The sequence below is a fragment of the Euphorbia lathyris genome, chromosome 10, assembly GCF_963576675.1.
Source record: "Euphorbia lathyris chromosome 10, ddEupLath1.1, whole genome shotgun sequence".
Classification (NCBI taxonomy): Eukaryota; Viridiplantae; Streptophyta; class Magnoliopsida; order Malpighiales; family Euphorbiaceae; genus Euphorbia; species Euphorbia lathyris.
In genome coordinates, this window is record NC_088919.1 from 33271944 (window position 1) to 33295500 (window position 23557).

The 23557-nt window shown below is 33.8% G+C and overlaps 2 protein-coding genes across 4 annotated transcripts; both read right to left on the reverse strand.

The window, feature by feature from the left end:
• Positions 1 to 5824: 5824 nt before the first annotated feature.
• Positions 5825 to 11247, reverse strand: LOC136209309 (nudix hydrolase 23, chloroplastic). Of its 2 annotated transcripts, XM_066000747.1 has the most exons (7): positions 10854 to 11239; positions 10370 to 10501; positions 8090 to 8166; positions 7790 to 7925; positions 7559 to 7699; positions 7427 to 7485; positions 5825 to 6243 (listed from the first exon to the last, which is right to left on the reverse strand). In XM_066000747.1, exons 1-7 carry the CDS (start codon positions 11100 to 11102, stop codon positions 6183 to 6185), a joined length of 855 nt encoding a protein of 284 aa, XP_065856819.1. In that variant the 5' UTR covers positions 11103 to 11239; the 3' UTR covers positions 5825 to 6182. The 2 variants fall into 2 exon arrangements, with proteins under 2 accessions (XP_065856819.1, XP_065856820.1); XM_066000748.1 differs by lacking the exon at positions 7427 to 7485 and having other exon boundaries at positions 10854 to 11247.
• Positions 11248 to 17691: 6444 nt separating this feature from the next.
• LOC136209879 (uncharacterized) lies at positions 17692 to 22609 on the reverse strand. Of its 2 annotated transcripts, none has more exons than XM_066001494.1 (6): positions 22333 to 22609; positions 21930 to 22022; positions 19368 to 19500; positions 18722 to 19004; positions 18295 to 18349; positions 17692 to 17946 (listed from the first exon to the last, which is right to left on the reverse strand). In XM_066001494.1, the coding sequence occupies exons 1-6, from the start codon at positions 22456 to 22458 to the stop codon at positions 17872 to 17874; spliced, it is 765 nt and encodes a 254-aa protein (XP_065857566.1). In that variant the 5' UTR covers positions 22459 to 22609; the 3' UTR covers positions 17692 to 17871. The 2 variants fall into 2 exon arrangements, with proteins under 2 accessions (XP_065857566.1, XP_065857565.1); XM_066001493.1 differs by having other exon boundaries at positions 18722 to 19007; positions 22333 to 22604.
• Positions 22610 to 23557: the final 948 nt, after the last annotated feature.

Consider the following 23557-nt stretch of genomic DNA (forward strand, 5'->3'; position numbering starts at 1 on the left):
TGTAAGCAAAAGGATATTTGTTGCTAGTAATTTATTGGCAAGCTATATAATACAACCCTTGCATTTAGTAAATTTGACAATTTTGGCCTGTTATACTTTAATTTAAAACAATTTAGCCACATACTTTAACTGATTTCAATTTAACAATTCGCTAAGGATTTATTTTTATTTCTTTTAGAAAAAAAAAAGGTCATATCTTCCTTGGATGAAAAAAAAATATATATATATAACCAAAAAAATAAAGAATAAAATCTCATATAATTACAAGATCCACGGAGGGATTGAAACGACTATAAAGAACAAAAAAAAAACACATAAAAGGTATAAAAACACAAAACAACAATAAAACATATATACGTCTCGTAAATCTAAATCTGTAAAAAAACATCTGCAATCCAAATTTCGGTATTTAGGTCATTCTGAATATTCGTATCTGAGTTCTTTCTTTTGTTACAACCGTATAGATTTATTGATCCACGGACAAAATAAACCGCTCCCACTCTTGCTAAATCCGGAAAAAAAATGTATAAACGGTGGAATAATAGAGAGCAGATACAATTCATACGGATAAAGAGATCCGACAAAAATATATGACACAGACTAAAAAGAAAATAATAACAGCAAAAACCACATGAACCTAACCCGGTGGGAGAAGGAAGAAGAAGGAAGACAAACTTCCTTCGTCCTTCTTAAAGTAAATCCACAAAATAAGAAAGTTTTCTGAAATTGATAGATGATGAGACTTTGACAAAAGAAGGAAAGAGAAGAAGAGTAGAAGAGGCGGCGGTATTTTTTCCTTTGAAGTGTCAGAAGGTTTCTTTTTCCCTCACTAAGCTGATAACCCTTCAGATGACGGTTCAAAACTGTCATCGCGAAGAATATAAAACTGTCACGGGGCAAGAGCGCAAAAGTAGAATTTTGGTAAGTACCAGCCAGGCAAAAGGCTAAGCCTGAAGTGGTGGTTTAGCCAAAGGGAGTTACGCTTCCATCGGTAAAAGTACGGGAGAAGGTGTTTTTGTCGCCATCGCCCCGATAAGACGTTAATCCGATTCGGCTAGCGTTTCGGAGAAATAAGTGGCTCACAAGGAATGGAAAGAAACATTTTCTATTTGATCTCGAAGTCGTCATATAGCATTTCTTCTAATCCTGGATGGGGGGATCACTTGTACCGTTCTAAGAAACGAAGTTTCTGTTCGAAGCTCATTCATGAGAGGCAAGTAGGAGCTTTAACCCGTAATTGCTCGCTATCGTTTGATTCCCCTTCAGAGGACGGTTGCATTTCTATCGTTTGAATTAACCTCACATGAATCAGCCTATTGTTACGCTGTGATCTTACACGTATTTCGGTGATGGGTTATTTATTATTCTCGTCACCTATATGACCCTTGAATGACAGTCTACTAAACAAAAATATCAAAAAAAAATTATGGAAAATTAGCGTCTTGGTTACAGTGATGATAGTTTGGATATTGATTTATGTCGATGTAGCGTGTTTCAGATGACATAGGTCTTAATGAATTATGTCAATACATTTTTTTTTCAGATCACAGATTTTATGTATTATTTTTTATATAACATTTTTTTAAGTCAATGTGACTTGCTTTCTTCTTTACTTGGTATTTCAATGAAATTTCTAGGTAATATTCAGATTGACTTAGAAGCCAATTCATATTTTTACCATAATAATGAAACAGACATAATAAATGAATATCAATTTTTATATATCAAAGATTTGAAATTAAATTACAGAAACTAGTCAAGAACAAATAAAAGCAACAACACAAGTTTATTTCAATTTCTAAAACTAGTCAGGAACAAATAAAAGCAACATAAACGATGTGAATTACATAATGAAGGTTAATCTTCATTCCCAAAAAAAAAATCCTCAAATGTCTATCTACAAAATCAATCATTAATTAGGCAAATAATCCATAATTCCAAAGCAAATAAACCTGACATAGTAGTACACATCATTGTTTCAGCTTCCACATATCCTTTCACTTTTCCACCTCTAACCCATTGTAAATAAAACGTTGTTTCTACTTTGAGGTTTGCCATAATCTTAAAAACATTCAGACAAAAGAGCATACCAGCAAATGACTACACTTGAAGTTTTGCAAAGACGGATTTGGTTGGACTTGTGCCAACTCGCTCATGAGTCACTAAGGTGGCTTATCAGCTTTGAAAGTATCTCAGTTAACCTACTTCTGCATATTTTTTCTTACTGCATTTCTTTTTATCAATGGTTGATTCATGTAGGTCCTCTAGATGGACACCTATTAAGATGAGCATTGAGTATTAAAGACCCCAACATTCAAAATCCACATCTACTACCCTCTCGAGTTCCCATTCAGCCCTCCAATAGTAATATCACAAAGCTCATTAAGCATTCAGCAGTAATATTGCATAAAATACCATGTACATATATACACTGATTAACTTATTCATATTCTCAGTTTATCTTTAGGACTAGGATTTACCATCCTAATGTTAGTCCCTAAGGGTTGGTCTCTTTTCCTCGGTTTGTTTCATGCCCTGCTTATCCCACTGTCGCGGTTAGTTCTTATCTATTTATTTGGTCCATCTAAATTCCATATTTCCGTCTAATTTATCTATACATTTGTTAGCTGCTACGACATATATATGACCTGATGATAAAGCCCTACATTGAGGGTCCATATCCAGGACATAAACCAATTGATGAGCAATACAATAGCAATAGGGCAGAATATGATGCAACTGCACAGAGATGGAGGGAAGAGCATACAATGGGGGCATGATGTGCAAGATGGAGAGTACTAAGTAGTTCCACAACTCAAAGATTAAGTTCCCCTTAGTTTTTAAGTGTGTGTTGCCTAACTTTTGTTTCTAACATGTGAATATAGTTTTTTTAGATTTTGTGTAATGCACAACTCAATCCTATTTTGAAATACAAATCTATATACTTCATGATTTGAAGTAAACATTTAATACAAGCCTAATCAGAGCATGTTAATTAGTTCATACATATTCAAGTCATAATAGAACATCAAAGTTACCTTAATGGTAGATATGCTACCTTACAAACAAATAAACAAACTTAATCGGTTCATACCTATTTATTTGTTTTTACTTAATAGAAGAACATAAAAAGTAAGGTAAATATATTCAAGTGAATGAAACATATATAAAAGGTGTCAACTGAAATATTACATGGGCAGCAGATATAAAAAGAAGTGAATGAAACAGATAGAAAATGAAGTGAATGAAACATTACATGGGCAATACATATAAAAGTTGTCAAATATCAATTTGAGAACTAAAAGCATAAAAATGATAACTCATGGATTGTAACAGAATTTAAAATGTTATAAGCTTGACCAATTGTAACATGAATTTAAAATGCGAAATTAGTGTATACTTAATGAGTCAATAAACATCTAAAGTATGCGAGTATCCCTATAACTTTATTGACCATTTACTATATGTTTCATACACATACTGAATTCACATCTAAAGTATAAAAACATGGCTAATGAGTTCATACATATTCAACCAATTAGTGAACATCAACCAATTAGTAACATGAAGCATCTTCTTCGTTTACTACATGCTTCATACACATTTATATTTATACACATAATCACAACCCTTTACAAATATCCCTGCAAATATTATTTTCAAATACAAAGAGACTTGGATCAGTTTATAATCCTTTTACTACATGTTTTATACACATAGTGAATTCACATCTAAAGTATAAGAGCATACATAGAACTTCACTGGCCCTTTACTACATGCTTCATACACGTATTCAATAAACATAAATTGTAAGAGCATGGTCAATCAGTTCATACCTATTCAACATAGAACACCAATCAATTAGTAACAAGAAGCATCTTCTTCGTTTACTACATGCTTCATACACATATATATTCATACAAATACTCACAACCCCTTATAAATATCCCTGCAAATACGTATGTCTATTTGTACTCAATTAACCCTAGCCCCATAATTGAATTTTTCGGCCAGCATAAAGCAACCCCCTTGCTAGCTTTCGTCGAAATCGTTCTTGCTTCGGCTAGCACTGGTTTCACCCTATAGTGTTGGTGACGACATGTGGATTTCTTTAGCCATCTCTAGAACAGACTAAACCTGTAAGTTTCTAATCTTTGTTAGAAAGTGTTTTAAAGATTTGATTCGTGGTAACCTAACACGGTCAAACGGATTCTAGAAAATTTAAACGGTGGCATTCTGCTGCGCTTCGTTTATTTTCCATGATGAATCCCCAACACCAGCAACCACCGACCTTTCTATGAAAACGACATTCGTCTTTCCATGAATGACTTTGAGCTCTAATAGTTCGATTTTATATTGTCGCTTTAGATTTAGTTTAATTCATACCTTACATCTCATATTTCATGACTAATTCTATTAAAAGCTTATAGAAATAAGGCTTATACATCATTTTCTTTCTGAACTTGTCCAAAAAACTTTATTAGCTCCCTGAACTTTCAAAGTGTCTCGATAGCCCCCTCAACTTGCATAAAATGTTCAGTTAGCCCCCTGAACTTAAGTTAAATTCGGAAGATGTATTCTATGCATCTTAGAATGTTATTACATAATTCAAAAATAGATTAAAAATGAAGTTATTACTTGCTCAACTATAAAATTTGTCTTCTCCAATATTAGAACCGCATACTCTGATCTTGGTCGTTTAACTTTTTTTAAGACGCGTGCAATAATTCTTCCACATTTAACTTACTTTTTTGAAAACAGAGTAACAATTGATTACATTTTATGCAAGTTCAATGGGCTAACTGAATATTTTATGCAAGTTGAAAGGGCTATCGGGACACTTTAAAAGTTCAGGGGCCAATCAAGTTTGTTGAACAAGTTCAGGGGCAAATGATCTAAGTGACAATGATGGATATAGCTAGTCCTTACTCCTCAAACCTTTCCAACATCTATTGACTTAAGCATCAGAGCGGGTTCACCGGACTCTGGTGCCTCTCTGACCTCTTATTCTGTTTACAGGTCAAACCACGGAAGATACAACAGGAACTTCGGACACTCAGTAGCAAGTTCGAATACTCGGTTACCAAATATGAATAATTAAAGAATACATATATTTTTTCTCTAAAGAATTGTTAAAGATTAACCAATAAAAAAAACAGTTAACCAATTAATAATTAATGGATTCTAGCAGACTTTTTACTAATACACTCGTTAGAGCATCCACAATGGTTGGTAACAACCATTGTGACTTAGGTGGGGTAAGTAACAAGGTGGAGTAACATGCCATTAGAGAGGATTTATTTTTCAAAACTTTTTGAGGTTAAAGAAATATATTAATTAACAATAGATATCAAAACTGTAATTTGTCAGGACCAAAATCGTAACTTTACAGGACAACAATCATAATTAACCATCTCAATAAAGTAGAAAATTGAAGCAGGGGATAGCGCCTAACGCGCCATATCTGGCGCGTGTACTCCACGCGCCAGATCTGGCGCACCAGAGCTGTCCGTGGACTTCAATTTTCTACATTTTGGATTTTAGGGAGACAGCCATTCTTTGTTACTTAATTCTGTAACAAACATTTTTCTGTAATAACTACCCTAATGGTTAGTAACAACCCCACATAGGATTGTAACAACCAAAAACTCTCCACTAGAGTTGGTCTTAGTTAACTAATCATGAACGCCCCTAAATCACAAGATGCTAAATCCTGAAGGGAGGTCTAACATTCAATTCTTGTGAAGGGCAATTAATTACTCATACTAGTTGCTTATTAGTACACTAAATTAGGGAGTTGGAAACCAGCAGCAAAAACACAAGATCACCAAAACATGGAACAAATTTATAGGTTAAAAGGTTTTCTCTAGTTGAGAGAATAAAAAAAAAAAAAAAAAAAAAAAAAAAGGAAAGGGAATTAGGGTCCTAGCTGTACATTTTGGATGGAACAACCTAGAACTAACACGTTGTTGGCCAATTACAAATGAAACAGCTTAACATGAACTCACATTATTCCAGAATACATTTTGATTTTCTCCTATTCTCAACAACATCAAAATGGAGCTTCATCACCCTCATCATTCACTTCACGATGGAATGTTCCAAAAATAAGCAAATCAATCCCACCTGTAAAACAGGTCATGCCTCTCGCGCTAAATTGCAACATAAGAAGAGACTATCATTCAGGGCTGCAAATGGTAATCAAGAGTATATGCACGGATATCAGAAGGGCTTGTGCCAGGCCTGCCAATCAAACAAGACAAAATTTTAAGATTTCAACATAATGATCAATCAGTTTGCCACGATTAGATGTATTCAAATGAAAATCTTATTACAACATACAAGATAAGTGTAACAGGACTGAGAATCCGCAGAATGAATTCAAACAAAGTTGACATAAGTTATGGCAAAATCTACCTACATTTAAATTTGAAAGCAAACCATACATCTATGTGCCAAGACATTGACCTTAAATCATAGGCTATAGAACACCTATTGGAAAAACATAATACAAACAGTAAAAAAAGGGTAGCCCGGTGCACCACGCGTTCCTGCTAAGCGAGGGTCCGGGGAGGGGTCCCACCACAAGGGTGTACTGGGGCAAGCCTTCCCCTGCCAATTTTTGGCAAGAGGCCGCTCCTAAGACTCGAACCCATGACCTCTCGGTCACACGACAACAACGTTTACCATTGCGCCAAGGCTCGCCCTCTACATAATACAAACAGTAAACAAGAAAAATTGCAGTACTAGTGCCAACTTTAATTCTAGGAGGAAAAAATGTGAGCTGATTGTGCGCAAACTAAATTCTTAAGAAAGAAGCAAGAAAATGCAGTTGTTTTCTCCAATATTCTTTGTTTCTTTCATAATGGGATAAGACTCAAATTTGCCCCAAAGGTTATTCAGATGATCAATTTTGATCAATTTTACCTTTATCGTACAAATCATCCCAATGTTTCTCCCCTTGTAGAACCTCAAATCTGTCAGTAGACAGATAATTTCAGACATGTTTTTGACAGAACTCCTTCCAGAAGTGTAAAATTGAACTCAGGAATATACTATGGGAGCAACAACGTGCCATTTTGTACGACAAGAGAAAAAAATTGATCTTCCTCAATAACGGTAGGGGAAAAATTGGCCCTTATCCCGCTTAATAATCATAGGAAGATCAAAGAATTGGCACCCATCAAATGCGTGTCCTCAAACATCCACCTCTCGCCTCCACACTAGATCATGCACAGACGCCAAGAAAGAAAAAAGATAACTTTGTCAAACCAAACATCAACTGATGGAGTTCACAATAAAGCAGGATGGTGCAACACATATAGCCAATGCTACATGGTTACAAGAAGACATGGTATCACTGACTTCAATACTTCACATGTTTCCAAATTAAGTTTTCCTTTTCACTATATTCATGTTAGAATACCTTTTGTTAATAGTACCATAATGAAATTTCAGTTTTCCAGCCTTAACATCTTCAGCATACTGCAACCATAGGAATAAGAAATGAGTCACAACATAAGAATGTATCTAACATTATGCTTAAACAGGGACTCACCAAATTTAATGTAACCAACATCGAAGAAAATGCCAGAGAATCAAAAGGTATATCATCAAGTGGAAAAAGCCGGCACTCCAATGACTCTGGACCTGGTGAAAACTGGGGCTTCTTCAACTTTGCCAAGAAGATTACGTATGTCTGTTCCAAACAAGCAAATTAAATAAAAATAAAAATAAAAAAAAACTCACATATTCAGCAAAAAATACATGAAAGGAATTTCTTCCTTACTTGGCCAATAAGAGGGATATCCAATTGAGTAAAAGGTGACACCACCTCTACCTCTGCGCATGCTTCCTCCCAGGTTTCCCTGATTGCCCCTTCAGCAGCTGACTCACCAAGTTCCAAGTAACCAGCAGGAAGAGTCCTACCAGAGCCATCCACTTATCTAGGTTATTATAGCCAGAAACCATAAAGTAATAATACCACAAGAGCCTGAAGCATAGGTGTGAGAGTTTTTTTTTGTTTTACAAAAGAACAGAATATGCACTGGTTCTGTTTCAATTAAAAGTCTAATTTGAAAATACATACCAAAGGCCATATGATGGTTCAATATTTCGCTTGCAGAGTAGGACTTTGTTATCATGCTCAATGAGGCATCCCACAACCTATGTGCATCAGTTTGATACAATAACTCAAAATTCCTTGACAAGCAATCATCAGCAAAATGAGACAACAGCATACTGCAGTATCTGAAAATTGTAAAACTCATTGTATGACAGATAAGATTTAGGCATAGGGTATAAGTGCAAGTGAAAACAAAATTACCAAATGTGGCATAGAATGCAATTCCTGTAGTAATGCTCAGCATGCCTCTCCCACACAATCTATTTCTGGCGAACATTTTCTAAGTTTGAACAATGACAATCTAACTCTCTCTTTCTGCCTCTCTCTCTCTCCCACACACACATAGTAGTTGCAGTTCATGAAATTTTAACATCACATCTGGTGTCAGGCCTTAAAACTAAGTTAAAGTAAATGCATTTTCTGTGTCATCCAATTGAGATACCTGCATCTTTAAAACACCACAATGGAATACATAATATCACAACAAAAGCCCCTTTTGCATTCAAAATTATAGCAGTTGAAATTAGTTTTCATATGTGAAGATTAGCGTTCATCATAGATCCAACTGTTTGAAGAGAATATTCAGAGTCAAGTATAATTATTTCAGTTATTTAGAAATATGCAGCTACACATTCAAAAATTATCAAGTTCATGTCTCCTTTCAATCCTAATCATTTTTTCCTGCAATCTCTAACACTATATGATTGAAGGCAAGCTCATTAACATATTTCAATATATATAAGGATTTGAAAATTCCTGATAAGGCCTGAAGATACTTTGATGCTTTTCTCAGTGTTTTGAAAACCGGACCGGACCAGCCGGTTGAACCGGTCGAACCGTGAACCAGTCAAGTGTCCGGTCCGGTTTTAGCTATACAGGTTCAACTATATTAAACCACATCAAACCGGGGTTGAACCGCGAACCGGTGTTGAACCAGTGAACCGGATTGACCCTGGTTTTTTGCCATTTTTTGAAAAACATATTGAATTAAGGAAAAAATTTAAAAATTAGGTAGAGAACAACCTCTTTAATAATTGGTATTAATTAATTTAATTTTAATCTTAATATTGTGTTAAACTATGGGTTTGATTTTAGATGTGTGAATTTTTAATTAATGTGTTAAATTAAGGATTGGTTACCGATGTGTGAATTTTTATATTATCTCTATGAATTTTTAATTTTTAATTAATATGTTAACTTAAGAATTGTTTATTATATGTATGAAATTTTTAATTTTATGTTCAATGAAACATCATTTTATTTTTTATATATATATTTATTTATTTTTTTTATCCGGTTGAACCATTCCGGTTGAACCGGTTGAACCTATTGAACCTTAAACCAGTTGTCTCACCGGTTCAACGTCCGGTCCGGTTTTCAAAACATTGGCTTTTCTCCATAAGCTTGTTGGATTAAGTTAAATACGAGGATGTAATTCCAAAATTGTAGCAGGTAACTTCAAAAGGGCCAGGTATGAAGGATGAGCTTAAGATGAGAAGGCTAGCAGGACACCTTAGAGATCCCAGGAAATGATGGCCTCAAGCTTCGACCAATGTTCTCTTAAACAAACTAAAGAGACCTCCATTAAATACTATCAACAGATCCTTTCTACTCAATCATGTACTAGGACGTGTAACTTCTTTAATGTTTTTCTGCTAATCAAAGGAGAAAAGGATAATGGAAATTAAAATAATCCACAATATCCAGACCCATCATAACTTATGTAACAATGATTTCTGACTGAGCAATGTTTATATTGATAGGAAGTCCTATTCTGGTTGAGCAATGATCATATAAATAGGAATCTTGTCTTTATCATAATATAATATAAATTTATAAACTTCTTGTTGCAGGTATCTTCTTAATACTCCAGATGCATTCTTAGAGCAATCACTTTGAATGTCATCAAACTAAACCGAAGTGGCACTATAGGAGAAAGAGGTAACAACTTACACTTCCTATATCCTCTAATCCCTTCTTCCTTTGCGTCGTCTGACATCTATACTCATACTCAGTGAATCTGATATTTAAGTAGAATGCTTAAGATTAAGGTCAAATTATCATTTATATTGCATTAAATTAAGTGGATCTACTCTAGTAATTAATTTAAGTTGCATTCTAAATAAACCAGGCCTTATAGTGACAAGGAAGTTAAAAATAAACTCATACTGGAAAAAATCTTCCTCAATTATCTCTAGATGCAATCAATGACATAGCGGAAAGCTTCATTAATGATCAAGATACCATTTTAGGGTTTTGGTAGGCAATCTTCCCACAATGGGAGCAAATAGCTCTCTTCTTTTCGTCTCCATCAGGTATTTCGTGCTTCATTGGACCACCACACCACTGACAAAAATTGATCTTGCGAGCATTTCCCTACATACAATGAAATAAAACTCTAGTTGCAAATAATAAAGAAGGCAAAGAACAGGGAAAACAATATAATCATTAAACAAGATAGGAATACATAAAAGGCCATAAAGAGGTAGATATATAGCGAAAGATAATTGAACATGGATAACCATTATAAGCCCCAATTCAATTTCCTCCAAAAATTGACAATTGAAATTATCATTGAGTTGCCATAGAGCTCTGATCATAACAAATAAGGAAAACTTGTCCCTGGTAACGTCGACGAAGTCCGAAAATTTGAAAGAAGAAAGAAATGGATGGAATTGAATGAAAACCCAGAAAAAATGTAAAGAGCCTGAAGAGAGAAGAAACTCACGGCTGACTGAAGTCCAACTGATGAAGAAGAAGCACCATCCATCTTAGAGTTAGAGCGAATAGAGTGAGTAGAAATTGGTCTAGAAGGAGTAGATTTGGAAGTGGAAAAAGGAGAGAGTAGCAGAGGAGGTGCTGCTGAGGGTCGCTTGGAAGTGGAAGATACTAATATAAATCCGTTAGTGGGATGCGATTTCCATCGATAAGCGACGAAGCCAGATGATGAACTCAGAATCTGTATTGCTTTTAGCATTGAAATATTGTTGAATTGAATGAGAGGGTGAGATTTTAATTGAAAATCGGTTAGATGATGATGGTTGCTTTCCAAATAACACAAAGGATCCTGCCGAGTTGACTCGGCACTTCCTTCAGAGTTGGCACGGTTGTTAAATTGTCATTTCTCTTGTGAACGACGTGTCGTCTGTTCTCTTTCTTTCTTTCAAGTAACGGAAGGTGGGAGAGAAGAGAGCCAAATAAAACCATTTGTGATTTGAAGCTACAATAATCTCTGTATATATTTTTAAACAAAGAGTTGAGAGATTAACACAAGGTGAAAGTTAGAGGAGATAACGGAAAGGGAACGAAATGATGGAAATGAGGTTAAAATTTAATCTTGTTTGGGAATTCGAATAAATGTAAGATGAGAGTTACAAAATTATTTTATATTAAAAAAATTATATTGTCCCCATTAACCTCTCATTTTGGAGGTTAAAGGCTAAGATTCTATTTGGCAAATAGTTGTTATCAGTTAAATGTATAGATCATATTTAGTAAATAACTGTTAACTGATTTTACTAGTTGATTGTGTAAACTTGTTTGATAAAACTTATGATTTTACTAGTTGATTGTGTAAACTTGTTTGATAAAACTTAACCGATTGTTAACAGTTGTTTGTGTAAAATGATAAATAATGATATGGTAAAACCTTTATTTGGAGTTAAAGAGTAGTAATTAAGGGTAAAAATGTTATTCAAAAGAGATAGAGCAATAACCTAATTAAAGTAGCCCAAATATCTTTTTTTTTTTGGTTAAACTATCCGGTACTCCGAACCACATTGGCCGACTAATCCGAATTCGGGGCGGGTCCAAGGATTACGGTATTTAAACCCCTCCCAATCGCCGTTGTGGGGGATCGATCCTGAGACCGCCCTACCAAGCGCAGCCCCATACTACCACTGCGCCAACCAACGATTGGTAAAGTAGCCCAAATATCTAATTTTAACTAAAAAAAATCTTTTCCAAACAGTCATAAAATTAATGAGAGTATTAATAACTCCCAACAAAAAGCTTCAAAACAATGTTATACATTCTTCCAAACAAGGGCTTGGGGAGTAAGGCATTTACAATGCTCAAATGGGATGCCTAGGAAACTTTAGGGTTTATCTTCATGTCATAATTTTTTTTGGCCTCCGTCTAACAACTTGTGTATCTTTGAATGCATGAGAACATAGAATTCTCTATTGTAGCGGGCCATGGTTGGAAAGAAGATTTTTGTACATCGAATAACCACCTCTAATTTATATGTGATTTTTATAGGGAAATTGCTGTTTTCGCTGCCAGAACTAATGGTCTGAAAAGAAAAAAGTTTGGACATCTCATGAAAAAATGAATAGGGGGATGAATCGGATCTTTGTGAAATAACAGTAATGGAAAGAAAAAGTAGTAGAAGAACAATGAGTGGTGAAATGAGTAACTAACCTTGACAAAAGAATAAATTTCTTCCTTGTTCAAAATGCAGAATAAAAGGTTGCTTTCACGTTTTTATATTAAATTTTTCGAGCTTTGCCAAATGTGAAGAGGTTTTTATGCCTTTTTCATAGTTGTATTTTTTCTCCGATTATTTGCGGCGATTAGTCGTCAAGCACCGCTGAACAGAAAGGACAACTAATTTCCAGCCCATTAACTTATCCAAATTGGTCATTTTACCCCTCCAACTAATCGAATGTCCTATTTATCCCCTTAATTTCGTAAAAATGGTATTTCTCACCCTCTTAACTTGTCTAAATTGGTCATTTTACCCCCCAACTCATCGAATGTCCTATTTACCCATTTAACTTCATAAAAGTGGTATTTTTCACCTCTTATGATCCTATTTACACTCTTAACTCCATAAAAGTAGTATTTTTTTACCCCTTTATAGTGCAAAATTAATATGACTTATTCAAATGTGTTTGAAAATATAATGCTTCGTCTCAGTCCTATCAGAAAAGACTGGAAATGGGATAAATTGAGCCCGCCGTCAAATAGGAGTCTAGCTCTTTTGTTTAAGCTCTAATGGAGGTGGTAGGCAAGGTTTTGCCCGATGAGTTAAGGGTATGGGAGGTAAGCGATCTTAGCCCACTCCACTCACCCACACTCTTTTTACGCAGACTTTCCTCCCAATTTTTCTTTGGTTTGGTCATAGGTTTCATTGCTATTCTCTTTCTTGAGAAGTCAACTTTCTAGAACACTTACTGTAACCTCCTTAGACTTGGAACTCCTGTGACGCTTAAAAAGATTCCCATTAGCGAATCCCCTTACTTTTATGAAACTGTTAACATTTTCTTTCTTTGTTTTTCTCGATGCTTTGAATAGCTATCCGGATAGCAGAAGTGCAATCATTTGCGAAAGCTCTTTCTTCGCGCTCTTTTGAATCTAAGTTCTATTCTATTCGTCCTCGGGCACTCTTCCAAAAACGATATGATGTCTATATGCTTAACACATGTTTTGAAAGCCAGGAAAAGGTGTTCCGGCTGAAAATGGATCTGAATGCTAACCTTCACTCCAATAGAATAGGTCTAGGTAGAAGCCCATCGGCTATGATGAAGTGCTTTTCTTAACGAGGAGTGAATTAAAAAGAAGGAGATTTCCTGATATTTCTACTCTGTTATGAGATATCCTATGGTTGGTACGGGTCTCATTTGAGAGGAATGAGGCCTAAGCCACGTCTGTTGTGGTCTAAGTCAGTACAGTTGAAAAACAACTTATTAAAATAAAACAACCCCGCTTCCAAGAAAGGTAAGTTCAATCAAGCGGGCATTTAGAAAAACTTGAAGATCTTGATAGAGAGAAGAAGACAAGAGGAATCGGCAGTTTTTTCGTTTCCAAAATTATAATTATTAATTGCAAATATTGATTTGAATTTCCTAAATTGTTATAAACACATTACATGACCCTCTAACATGATATTATCGAACTTTTCGATAATTATTGTTAACATACTAATCTAAAAATGATATAAAACGTTTAAAAACAGTACCATATCTTTTTATATTTTTAAGAGTTATTATTAATATATATGCATAACAAAATTACATGTAACCCGAAAACACGACACGAAATCGACACTAACCCGAACAGGTTAACACGACTTTGACACGAAAGTTTTTGGGTTGGGTTTGGGTTTACTCTTTTGTGACACGAACCCGAAATGACACGACACGAACACGACTCGAACACGATAATTGCCAGGTCTACTATCATGATCTGAGGTAAAATCTTACTTTCACATTAATAAAGCCTATAAATGGGTAAATCGTTTATCTCTCTCGTTATTTATTTCCACTTTCTTACTTTTACTTGTTACTAATTTTGGTATTAGAGTGTATTCTGCAGGCTCATCGAAACGCAAAATAACAAACAAGATGTCAAGTTAGCCATACAGAACTCGTATCAGGCTAAATGTATGATATTTTAGTAAAATAGTACAATAATTAAGACACTTTAATAATTTGTTAGTTCATGTACAAAAACCTTACCTAGCATATGGTAAAATTTAATCCACAGTGGAGCAATTTTGAACCCACGCAATGGTGAAACCAGCCTCCAACTGTTTGAAGTATAAAAAATAAACTAAGTCCATATGGGTTGAGCTAAAAAAAAACAATTTTCCCCTTATCAAACCAAAATGACGATGTTTTGGCTGGATTGAGCCGGACGAAAATTATAGAACTTTCTACTTATGATAATTAAATATAAAATTACAACTAAATCAGATTATTAAATTTAATTCTAAATATGTCATTATTTTTGATATATTTATATTTTTACACTTTAATTTAAAAATTATAAACTCCAATTCATAAATCTCAACGCCTAAACAATATATTCTAGATCCATAATTTATAAACTCCAATTCTTAAAGTAGATTAAAAGTAATGATTTTATTAGTCTGATATAATGAAAAATTAGAATTTGACATAGCTGTAAAATTAGAATTTGAGATAGTTGTAGATAATTTTTCAAATATGAATTTATATATAAATTTCCTAAAAGCATATTGAGCCTTTCATTTGTTGGGGACGCTGATGATTAGGGATGGCAACGGGTAGGGTATCCGCGGGTAGTGCCAATTCCAAACTCTTACCCATTTATTTTTTAATTACCCGTACCCGTCTCATTACTCTAACGGGTATATTTTTGCATCCCATACCCTTCCCATTTAATTTGCGGGTACCCACGGGTACCCTTACCCGTTAAGAATCAATAAATAAAATAAAAAATATTACAAATTTAACAAAGTAGAAATTTAATAAATCATTTATCTAAAAATTGAACAAATTGAACCTTAATCAATAAGAATAAGTAGCTTAATGGTATCACTCAATGATTGAAAAACAAAAGGTTGGGGTTTAAAATCTTAAATATTATATCTAAAAAACAATAATTTTTTTAATATATAAAAGAATTATGACGGGTAACGGGTACCGGGTACCCTGGGGGTATTCCCATACCCGTCCCGTTACTCTAACGGATAATTATTTTGATCTCATACCCTTTTATACAGGGTACGGGTAGTCCCATTAGGGTCCGGTAGTGCCGGGTACCCACGGATACACTACCCGTTACCATCCCTACTGACGATCATCATAATAGAGGGGTAGGCAAGGGCAAAATCATATCATATATGGGTTGTTTCCCAACAGAGTGGTTTCTACATTTTAACGTAACAATCTTTTTTTTATAGATTATGTCATCTGTACCAAAATTGCACAATGTTGAAAACATTTAGGACTAAAAATTTACTACTTTTTACGTTAACATTATACCTATATTTCCAAAATGTTAAGAGCATATTCGGACAAGAGAGTAACTAATACCATACAGGGGCGGAGCCAGAGGGGGCGGGGAGGGTCAGCCGACCCGCCGGAAACCCCCTGGTAGGAGGGTTTCAACCCTGGCTCCGCCAGTAGCCGCCATGGCTAGAGCCCCTCCAGCCATGGCGGCTGAAGAAGAAGATCTTGTATCTTCTTCTTCGTTTGCCTAAATTAGAAGATGGAAAGGGCAGGGGTAATTTTGCCCTTTCCATCTTTTAATTTTTTAACCTAACCAGTACAAAACGACGTCGTTTTGTGCTGGTTAGGTTAAAAAAAATTAAAATATGGAAAGGGCGAAATTGCGACTGCCCTTTCCACCTTTTTTTTTTGTTTGTTTTTAAAGAAATTATAGGGGATACAAAATCAATCTTTCCTATTTAATTTATTATCTTCTTTGCTTTATCTCTCCTTTATCTCGGAAAAGGCAAATAAAATTTTGGTAAATTTCTTAAATTGGTCCAAAGTTTTTTTAAAATTTCAATTGTTCAATCATTTTCAATTTTCCCACAGTTTCTAATTTCAAACATCCAAGTAAGTTTTTTATTTTTTATTTTAATTCTAGGTTTAGTTTTATGATTTCTAAATTAGGGATTGCTAAATTGGGTTTTTTTTTTTTTGTGAGATTTCTAATTTAGAGGATTGTTAATATATTATTTGTTTAAAGATTCGTTAATAATTATAACTAATTTTAGGAGGGTTTAATTTAGGATTTCTAATTTAGGGTATAATTTAGATATTTATATTTACTTTAATTTCAATTATGATTTATTTACTATGTTGGGGATTATTAATATGTTGTTTGCTTAGAGATTTTTTAGTGATTATAATTAAGGGATAAGGTACCAAAATAGGCATATGATTTTTGGGAAGTATCAATTTAGGCTTAACATTTAAAAAAAGGTATCAATGACGTGTCTCATTTCGTTATCGAGACTTAAATTGGTACATTTTTTAAACATTAAGCCTATATTTATACTATTTTGTACGTGGAACCTAAATTGATACTTCCCCAAAAAAATCATAAGCCTTTTTTGGTACCTTATCCCTATAATTACTTTAAGATTTCTTGGGAGTTATAAAAATAACATGGGCCGGTCTAACCCGACTCATAGCATCTAGCCCAACCCGTAACATTTTTTTTTTGTCCACGGTCTAGCCCCTCCGACCTATAGGTTGTTCCTCAAAGTAGGAAAGGAGAGGTAAATTGCACTCCTGATCGCTCAAGTTTGTAGTCAATTTTAAAAAGGTCAATAAACTTCACTTTATTTCAATAGTCATTAAATTTTCATTTTTATTTTAATAAAGTCATTTCACTCGATTAGTGACATGATAACCATATTAAATAAAACGTATTTTTATATATATCGTGATAGTCACATGACAACCGCAGATATGCTATGAGATTAAAAAAAAATACATTTTTTTACTATCACGTGACACTTAAATAAAAAAATATAATTTTAATTTTTTTTACTGTCAAGTTGTTGTCATACCATACACAAGAGTCCATCATTTCCAACGTAATCCTCACATCAATAGTCCAATAATTTTTTCTGTCCAAATGACTGGAATGATTTTATTAAAAAAATAATAATAACTTTATTCAAACAAATTATGTTCAATGATATATGATATTTTTAAAACCCATCCTAAACTTCAATGAGCATCAATGCAGTTTAAGCAAGCCCCTCCTCGGGCGAATTCCTCCTTGGAATGGAGTGAACAAACATAAATTAGCTGTAATTGTATGTTATTGCTATCATCTCATGCTCAGAAACTAGCTGTAATTTATAAATTAGAAATCGTCGTCAAATAATACAATCCAGTCCACAACAAAACAAAAATTGGGATGGTAATGGTGATTATTACATTGTACAACTAATCCACTGAAACTTGTGATTCTAGTATGAATACACTCACATTCTTAGTGAAACCACAAAATAATTACTAATCAGCCGTCAGCTTATCGCATAAAGATTGATACGCAGAACTGCAAAGCTTGAACTTTTCCTCCGCAATTGCCTGATTTAACATTACCATTAAATGCATTCAAACACAAGCTTTAAAATTTTAACCAACTTCTACTACAGATCAATTTGGCAATGAATTACAGACAATTCTGACACGACAAATGATTTCCAGAGACTACCCACTTGATACGGCACCTTTGACACGATTATCATTTGTGTCATTTGTATCATATATAATCATGGGGAATATGAAAATCCATTTTGACACCCCTACATAGGAGGTTTATAGCTTTTCATTTTCCAACTACACTTGATTTTAAATCAGCTTTACTACAAATACATCTTGCTTCAGCTTAGAAAAGTAAAAAAACAACAGCCAGATAAAGGATTGAAAGTATACCTTTGAAGAGCCCTGGTGACGATCTGGATGCCATTTCAGAGCACATGTTCGATATCTGTAAGTAAAATAACACTTGTTAAATGCGAATTTTTCAACCTAAACAATAGCCCAATTCACCAAAATAGTTTAAAGGAACCTTTAAGAGGACGATCAATTTGAGCCAAATCTTCTAATTTTGTCAATTTGTGCATTATCATGACATTTATATCGATTTAGCAATGCACTTATAAATTGAAAGATCATAAATTCTTTTTATTATATTCAAACAAAGATATCTCACTGGAATGAGTTCACTTATGCTATTGCTTTGACCCCAACCCAAGTGTTGAAACAAAAATAGTTGAATCAAAAGGGTTAGTTATTTACACAGGTATTCATTAATAACTGAGATATAAGCCATCAAGAAATAAATCTATCGAAAACTCACGCATTTTTAACATCTTCAAGTTTAAGCGGACCAGAAGCACTCAGCCCAAGAGCAAGCCTATCTGAAGCCGATTCTGATTCAAAATCATCGAATTCCGGTGAAGAATCATAGTCATAGTCAACCTTGAACCTAAAGTTCCTTGCGGAGTAATTAGAGTAGCTAGATGAACTCCTCCTTTGAGGATTCTCTTCGTTTACAAAAGACCAGTAAAATGAACGATTCCCACCAAATGAAGATCGGAGAATCTCCTCAACATCAAAATCATCTTCACAGAACTGGAAACCTTCTGAATAGAAGATGAAAACCATATAAATTTCTAATGTAACTTCAAAAGGAGAAAAAGACAAGCCAAGACTAAAGCATGATACAATACGTTTTAAACCTGATAAAAAAAATAAAGCATGCAATCATCCTATTAAATGCATTCACAAGAGATTCTGCATACAGCTCAGTATGATGCAGTGGACTTATAAACGGTGCATTGCAAAACAAAACACAAACTACCACCATATTTTGCCCCAAACATCAATTTATTATGGTGTTACTGAGCCATAAGCACTGTTCAAACATTTTGGTGTTACACAACCATAGAAGACAGAAATGTTGTATTAAGTGTTGAGGGACATTGATTATTGACCATCCTTACTTTTGCCAGCACTCCAGGTTCCCTGCTGATTACCGCTCCTGTTCCTTCTGGATCCTTTGGAGTACTGCTTTCTGAACCATGAGGTGCCTCGGCTTGAAGATGGGTCCTCTTCATCAAAATTACTTCCCATTTTCTGCAAAGTTGGGAAAATAATGAATGCATAACAAAAAGAACTCTAATGAACAGAATTATTAAAAGATGAAAACATAAAAACATAAAAACACAAGTTTCGAGAGTACAAAAAATTCCGACTCTATAACTCATGGTAACTCCACAGGCAGAGAAGCACCAATCTGAGGTAAACTTAACAAGCCTCACAAAAATCTGCGTATGGCTAACGACGTGAGGAAAAGCACAAGTTCCTGAAGTGTCAAAATTTCCTGTATGCTTGTTGCAGAGATAGTAGTCAAAGATGTAAAACATAAGCCCTCTATAATGTCGTCTAATTGTATAAAGTGTGCCCAAATAGAACTTGACCTACTGCCAGACCTTCAAATAGGATCATTGGCAGATTTCCTGCTTTTATATTCCAATTCAAAGTCTGATCAAGAGAGGAGCTGCTTTGAAACTGGATGCTATGATTTCCTTGATTGCTGTAACTTGTCAGCAGTTCAAGTTTAGAAATACAAAAATTGAATGTCTTGCAAACTGAAAGTCTTAAGAGTGTGTATAATACATTTCAAGCCATTTTTTGTAATTTAAACAATTATGGGACGTGCTTATAGATACCCGATTTCCTAAGATTCCTATTGGTCTAAAGGTTTATAAACTATTGCTTTCTTGCTTTATACATCCTTAACTCAGATCTAAATGGCTATTAAAAATTAAAAACATACTATAGAAGCAATCGGTGCATTAACCTCCAGTCAAGTCGCAAAACATGATAGTTCATGCTCTTTGCTCTTCCGTATCTGATTTCTTCAAGCTTCAACAAAAACTGATCCCTTTCCTTGTGATTTAGCCAAATTTAACTTAGTGACTAAAAAAAGAGAAGATTTAACATTTCGGCATCTTCTTCATTCAGCATATCTTCAAAGGCCAAGTAAGTATTCTTTTCTCTCTTCTTTGCTTTTACACGGTTGATTTTATAGATTCTACTCTACAAGTACAATAAGTTTAAACTCTATTCACTTCCTCTTTTGCTTTCAAAATGGTTAGTATGTAAATTATAAACGTTTAAGTTCAAAATAGAGTTTTTTGTGGTGGGCCATAAAGCACGGGGGATGAAGATCAAAGCCCTTTATGAAAATACATTAAAAAGTTTGAGAAGACAGGAGATGCATAGTAAATCTCAAACAGATTTGCAGTTTTTGTTGTCAAGAAAAGCATATAACTTGTTCTAGGGTGAAAACTCTTTTCTCATCAAGAGCTTTTGATAGGTTCTAGCAATCTATCCAGATCATATCCACCAGCTTAGCACATTCTAGAATTTCAACATCTAGTTTCTACTTTATATGTGAAAAGCTCTAGGAAAAAGAGAACCGTAAACTTTTTCTCTTGAAACCATCTGAATTTTTTTTAGCAATTAAAGACAATGAAGGACTTGAAGATATACTACTAAAGTGGTAACCAATGAGACTTCAAATCTTTTCATCTTAAAAGAAATCTTCAATCCAAGCTTTTGGAAGCCCTAATTCCTACCCCATATATTTCTTTAGAAGTCTAATGAGTTAACTTGGGTGCATCAAAAGGAAAGGACCCTTTTTTGATTGAAGCTTGAAGAAAATTTGGACTTTGGAAATGTGTCGACCCTTAATGAACCGATTAAGAGACCAATCAATGTGTCGCTTAAATTTCAAAATGTCTCATACAAAGTCTAAGAATTTCAATTCCGAAATGTTTTGAGAACTTTAGGAACTCTTCAAAAATCGAAGTGTGTGTGTTTCATAGATGATTTCCTTATTGTATATCATACCCCACCTACCACCTCATTATCTTTACAAAATTCTCATTAAAATTGCAAAAGGCAGCTAACACCAAACCAAAGACCCTGTTCGACATGTAAAAAACTTCTAAGTCATAACAATAGGTATATATGGTATGGAAAATGAATGAGAAATAAGCCAAAGACATGGTGGAATGGAAACATATAGTCTACACTTTGACTTCCTTTCCATTATTTGTTTTCAGATAAGAACCATATATTAGACACCCAATCCAATTAATTTCCACTCAATACAAAGTCCAAGGCCAAAATATTACCTTTGTACAAAATACAAATATTGGTAATTTAAACATGAGGCATTCTTAAGAAACATAGCCATGCAACTCAACCCTCAAAAGTCGCCAACATGCATTGTAGATTTCTACATAATTGAAATTGTGAACTGAAAATTGCAAGTAGAGTAGACAGAACATATCTTTGTAGTGAAAGGATCATTCACCATAGTTATATATGCCCTGGTGCAAATATGCATCAACTAATTAAAGGAGAAAAAATCCAATGACCATGAAGAAAGCAAACAATTCCATCTAAGTGTTGTGGAGAAGATCAAAATAGCAAGAGCTAATAAGTAAAGAAATAAAATATCAAAAGTATATGAGAAGAATATCATTTCAAACCTGGAAGAGATAGTCTGTATAAGCATAAACATTTCGTAACAATGATTCCTTCCCCTGTTGTTTCCTTGACCTCCGAGAACCACCACTATATCTCTACAACCAAATAATTTCAATCAGCAACAAGAAGAAAAACATTAGTATATTAAGCACACAAAATTAATGCAATAAAGGTCAGAAACAAATATGTCAACTAGAACAAATTAACATTCAATTTCCTATCATAAATTAAAAGTTCTAATTCCAAAATCGATCAGCATTATTCAGTATTTCCGAAACATACTTCTCACATCCCATTAGAAGAGAAGAGGGGGCAAGAGAAAGAGAAGGGTCCAATACCCAAAAAGATGAAAAGAGCTATAACAGAATATTTGACAAAAAGAAGATTTGAGAAATAGAGACTAACACAATTCCAAAAATTGCGCCTTTTGCGTTCAAGGACCGGAGTAGAATGAAAAAGTGCAGCACGCAGCTGAAAACAATTGCTTTGAATTTGGGGACTAAAAATGGCAGCTTTGGCGCCGCTATTCATTGTGTCTGATTCTACAATACAATTCAGAATTGCCTTCACAAAAAAAATCGCGTCTTGAAGAAGGGCCGAAAAACGAAACTAGTTTGCCCGAAGAATCGAATCGAATCGACTCGACTCGATAACTCTCTTCTGGTTAAATTAAGGGTAAATTTCCTGCGCGGCGCCGAAATTTAGCAATACCTCCCAATTTTTTTCCCTTTTTAAACTTGATTTTGTGATCTTAAATTATTTACAATTTATATTCATATAAATTAAATATAAAAATACCTTCAATACAAAATTTCTAAATTTTTTCTGAAAATATTATTAAAAACATGGTGTGCACACTCTTACTATAATCGAAATTCTTATATTTTAATTTATTATCAAATTTCTAATTAAAGTAAAACCTCTATATAGGAATACTCTATATAAGAATAACCTCTATTTTGTTATAAAAAAATTCGGTCCCAACTTCGGCCAGTTATAAATAGGAATAACCTCCCAAACGTTATTTGCTATACACTTTTCAAGTCCCACCTTTAGAAATTATGCCTCTATATAGTAATAATTATATATATATATATATTAAGAATTCAAAATAAATTGTTAAATATTAAAAAAAACTATTGGAATTATTTATGAGTTGGAAATACAAACTACAACTTGAAATTATAAATATTTAATATGTTCATTGATGTTTACATTTTCCCCATAAAACTCTTCCAATTATCTACATATATTAAAAACCTAAACTCTAAATTAAAATTCTAAATATTTAATTTGTTCCATTAATGTCTATTGTTATACATTATATATAAATCATGCATGCCTATGATAATCTTAACCAATTTCAAGTGGTATTATGTATTGAGAAATTTTATTATACCAAACTCTATTTAGTAATAACTTCTCAATTGTTATACAAATAGTCCGGTCTCAAGTGTATTCCTATATAGAGGTTTTACTGTAGTATGCGCAGAATATAAAAATAATAATAATAACATGATAAATCTTCAATATTTTATAGGAAATTTACAAACTTAAGTAAAAATATTGACACCAGTAATTTTTAATAATTTAAATTTTAAACAAATTTTATTAAAAAAAATACTATTTT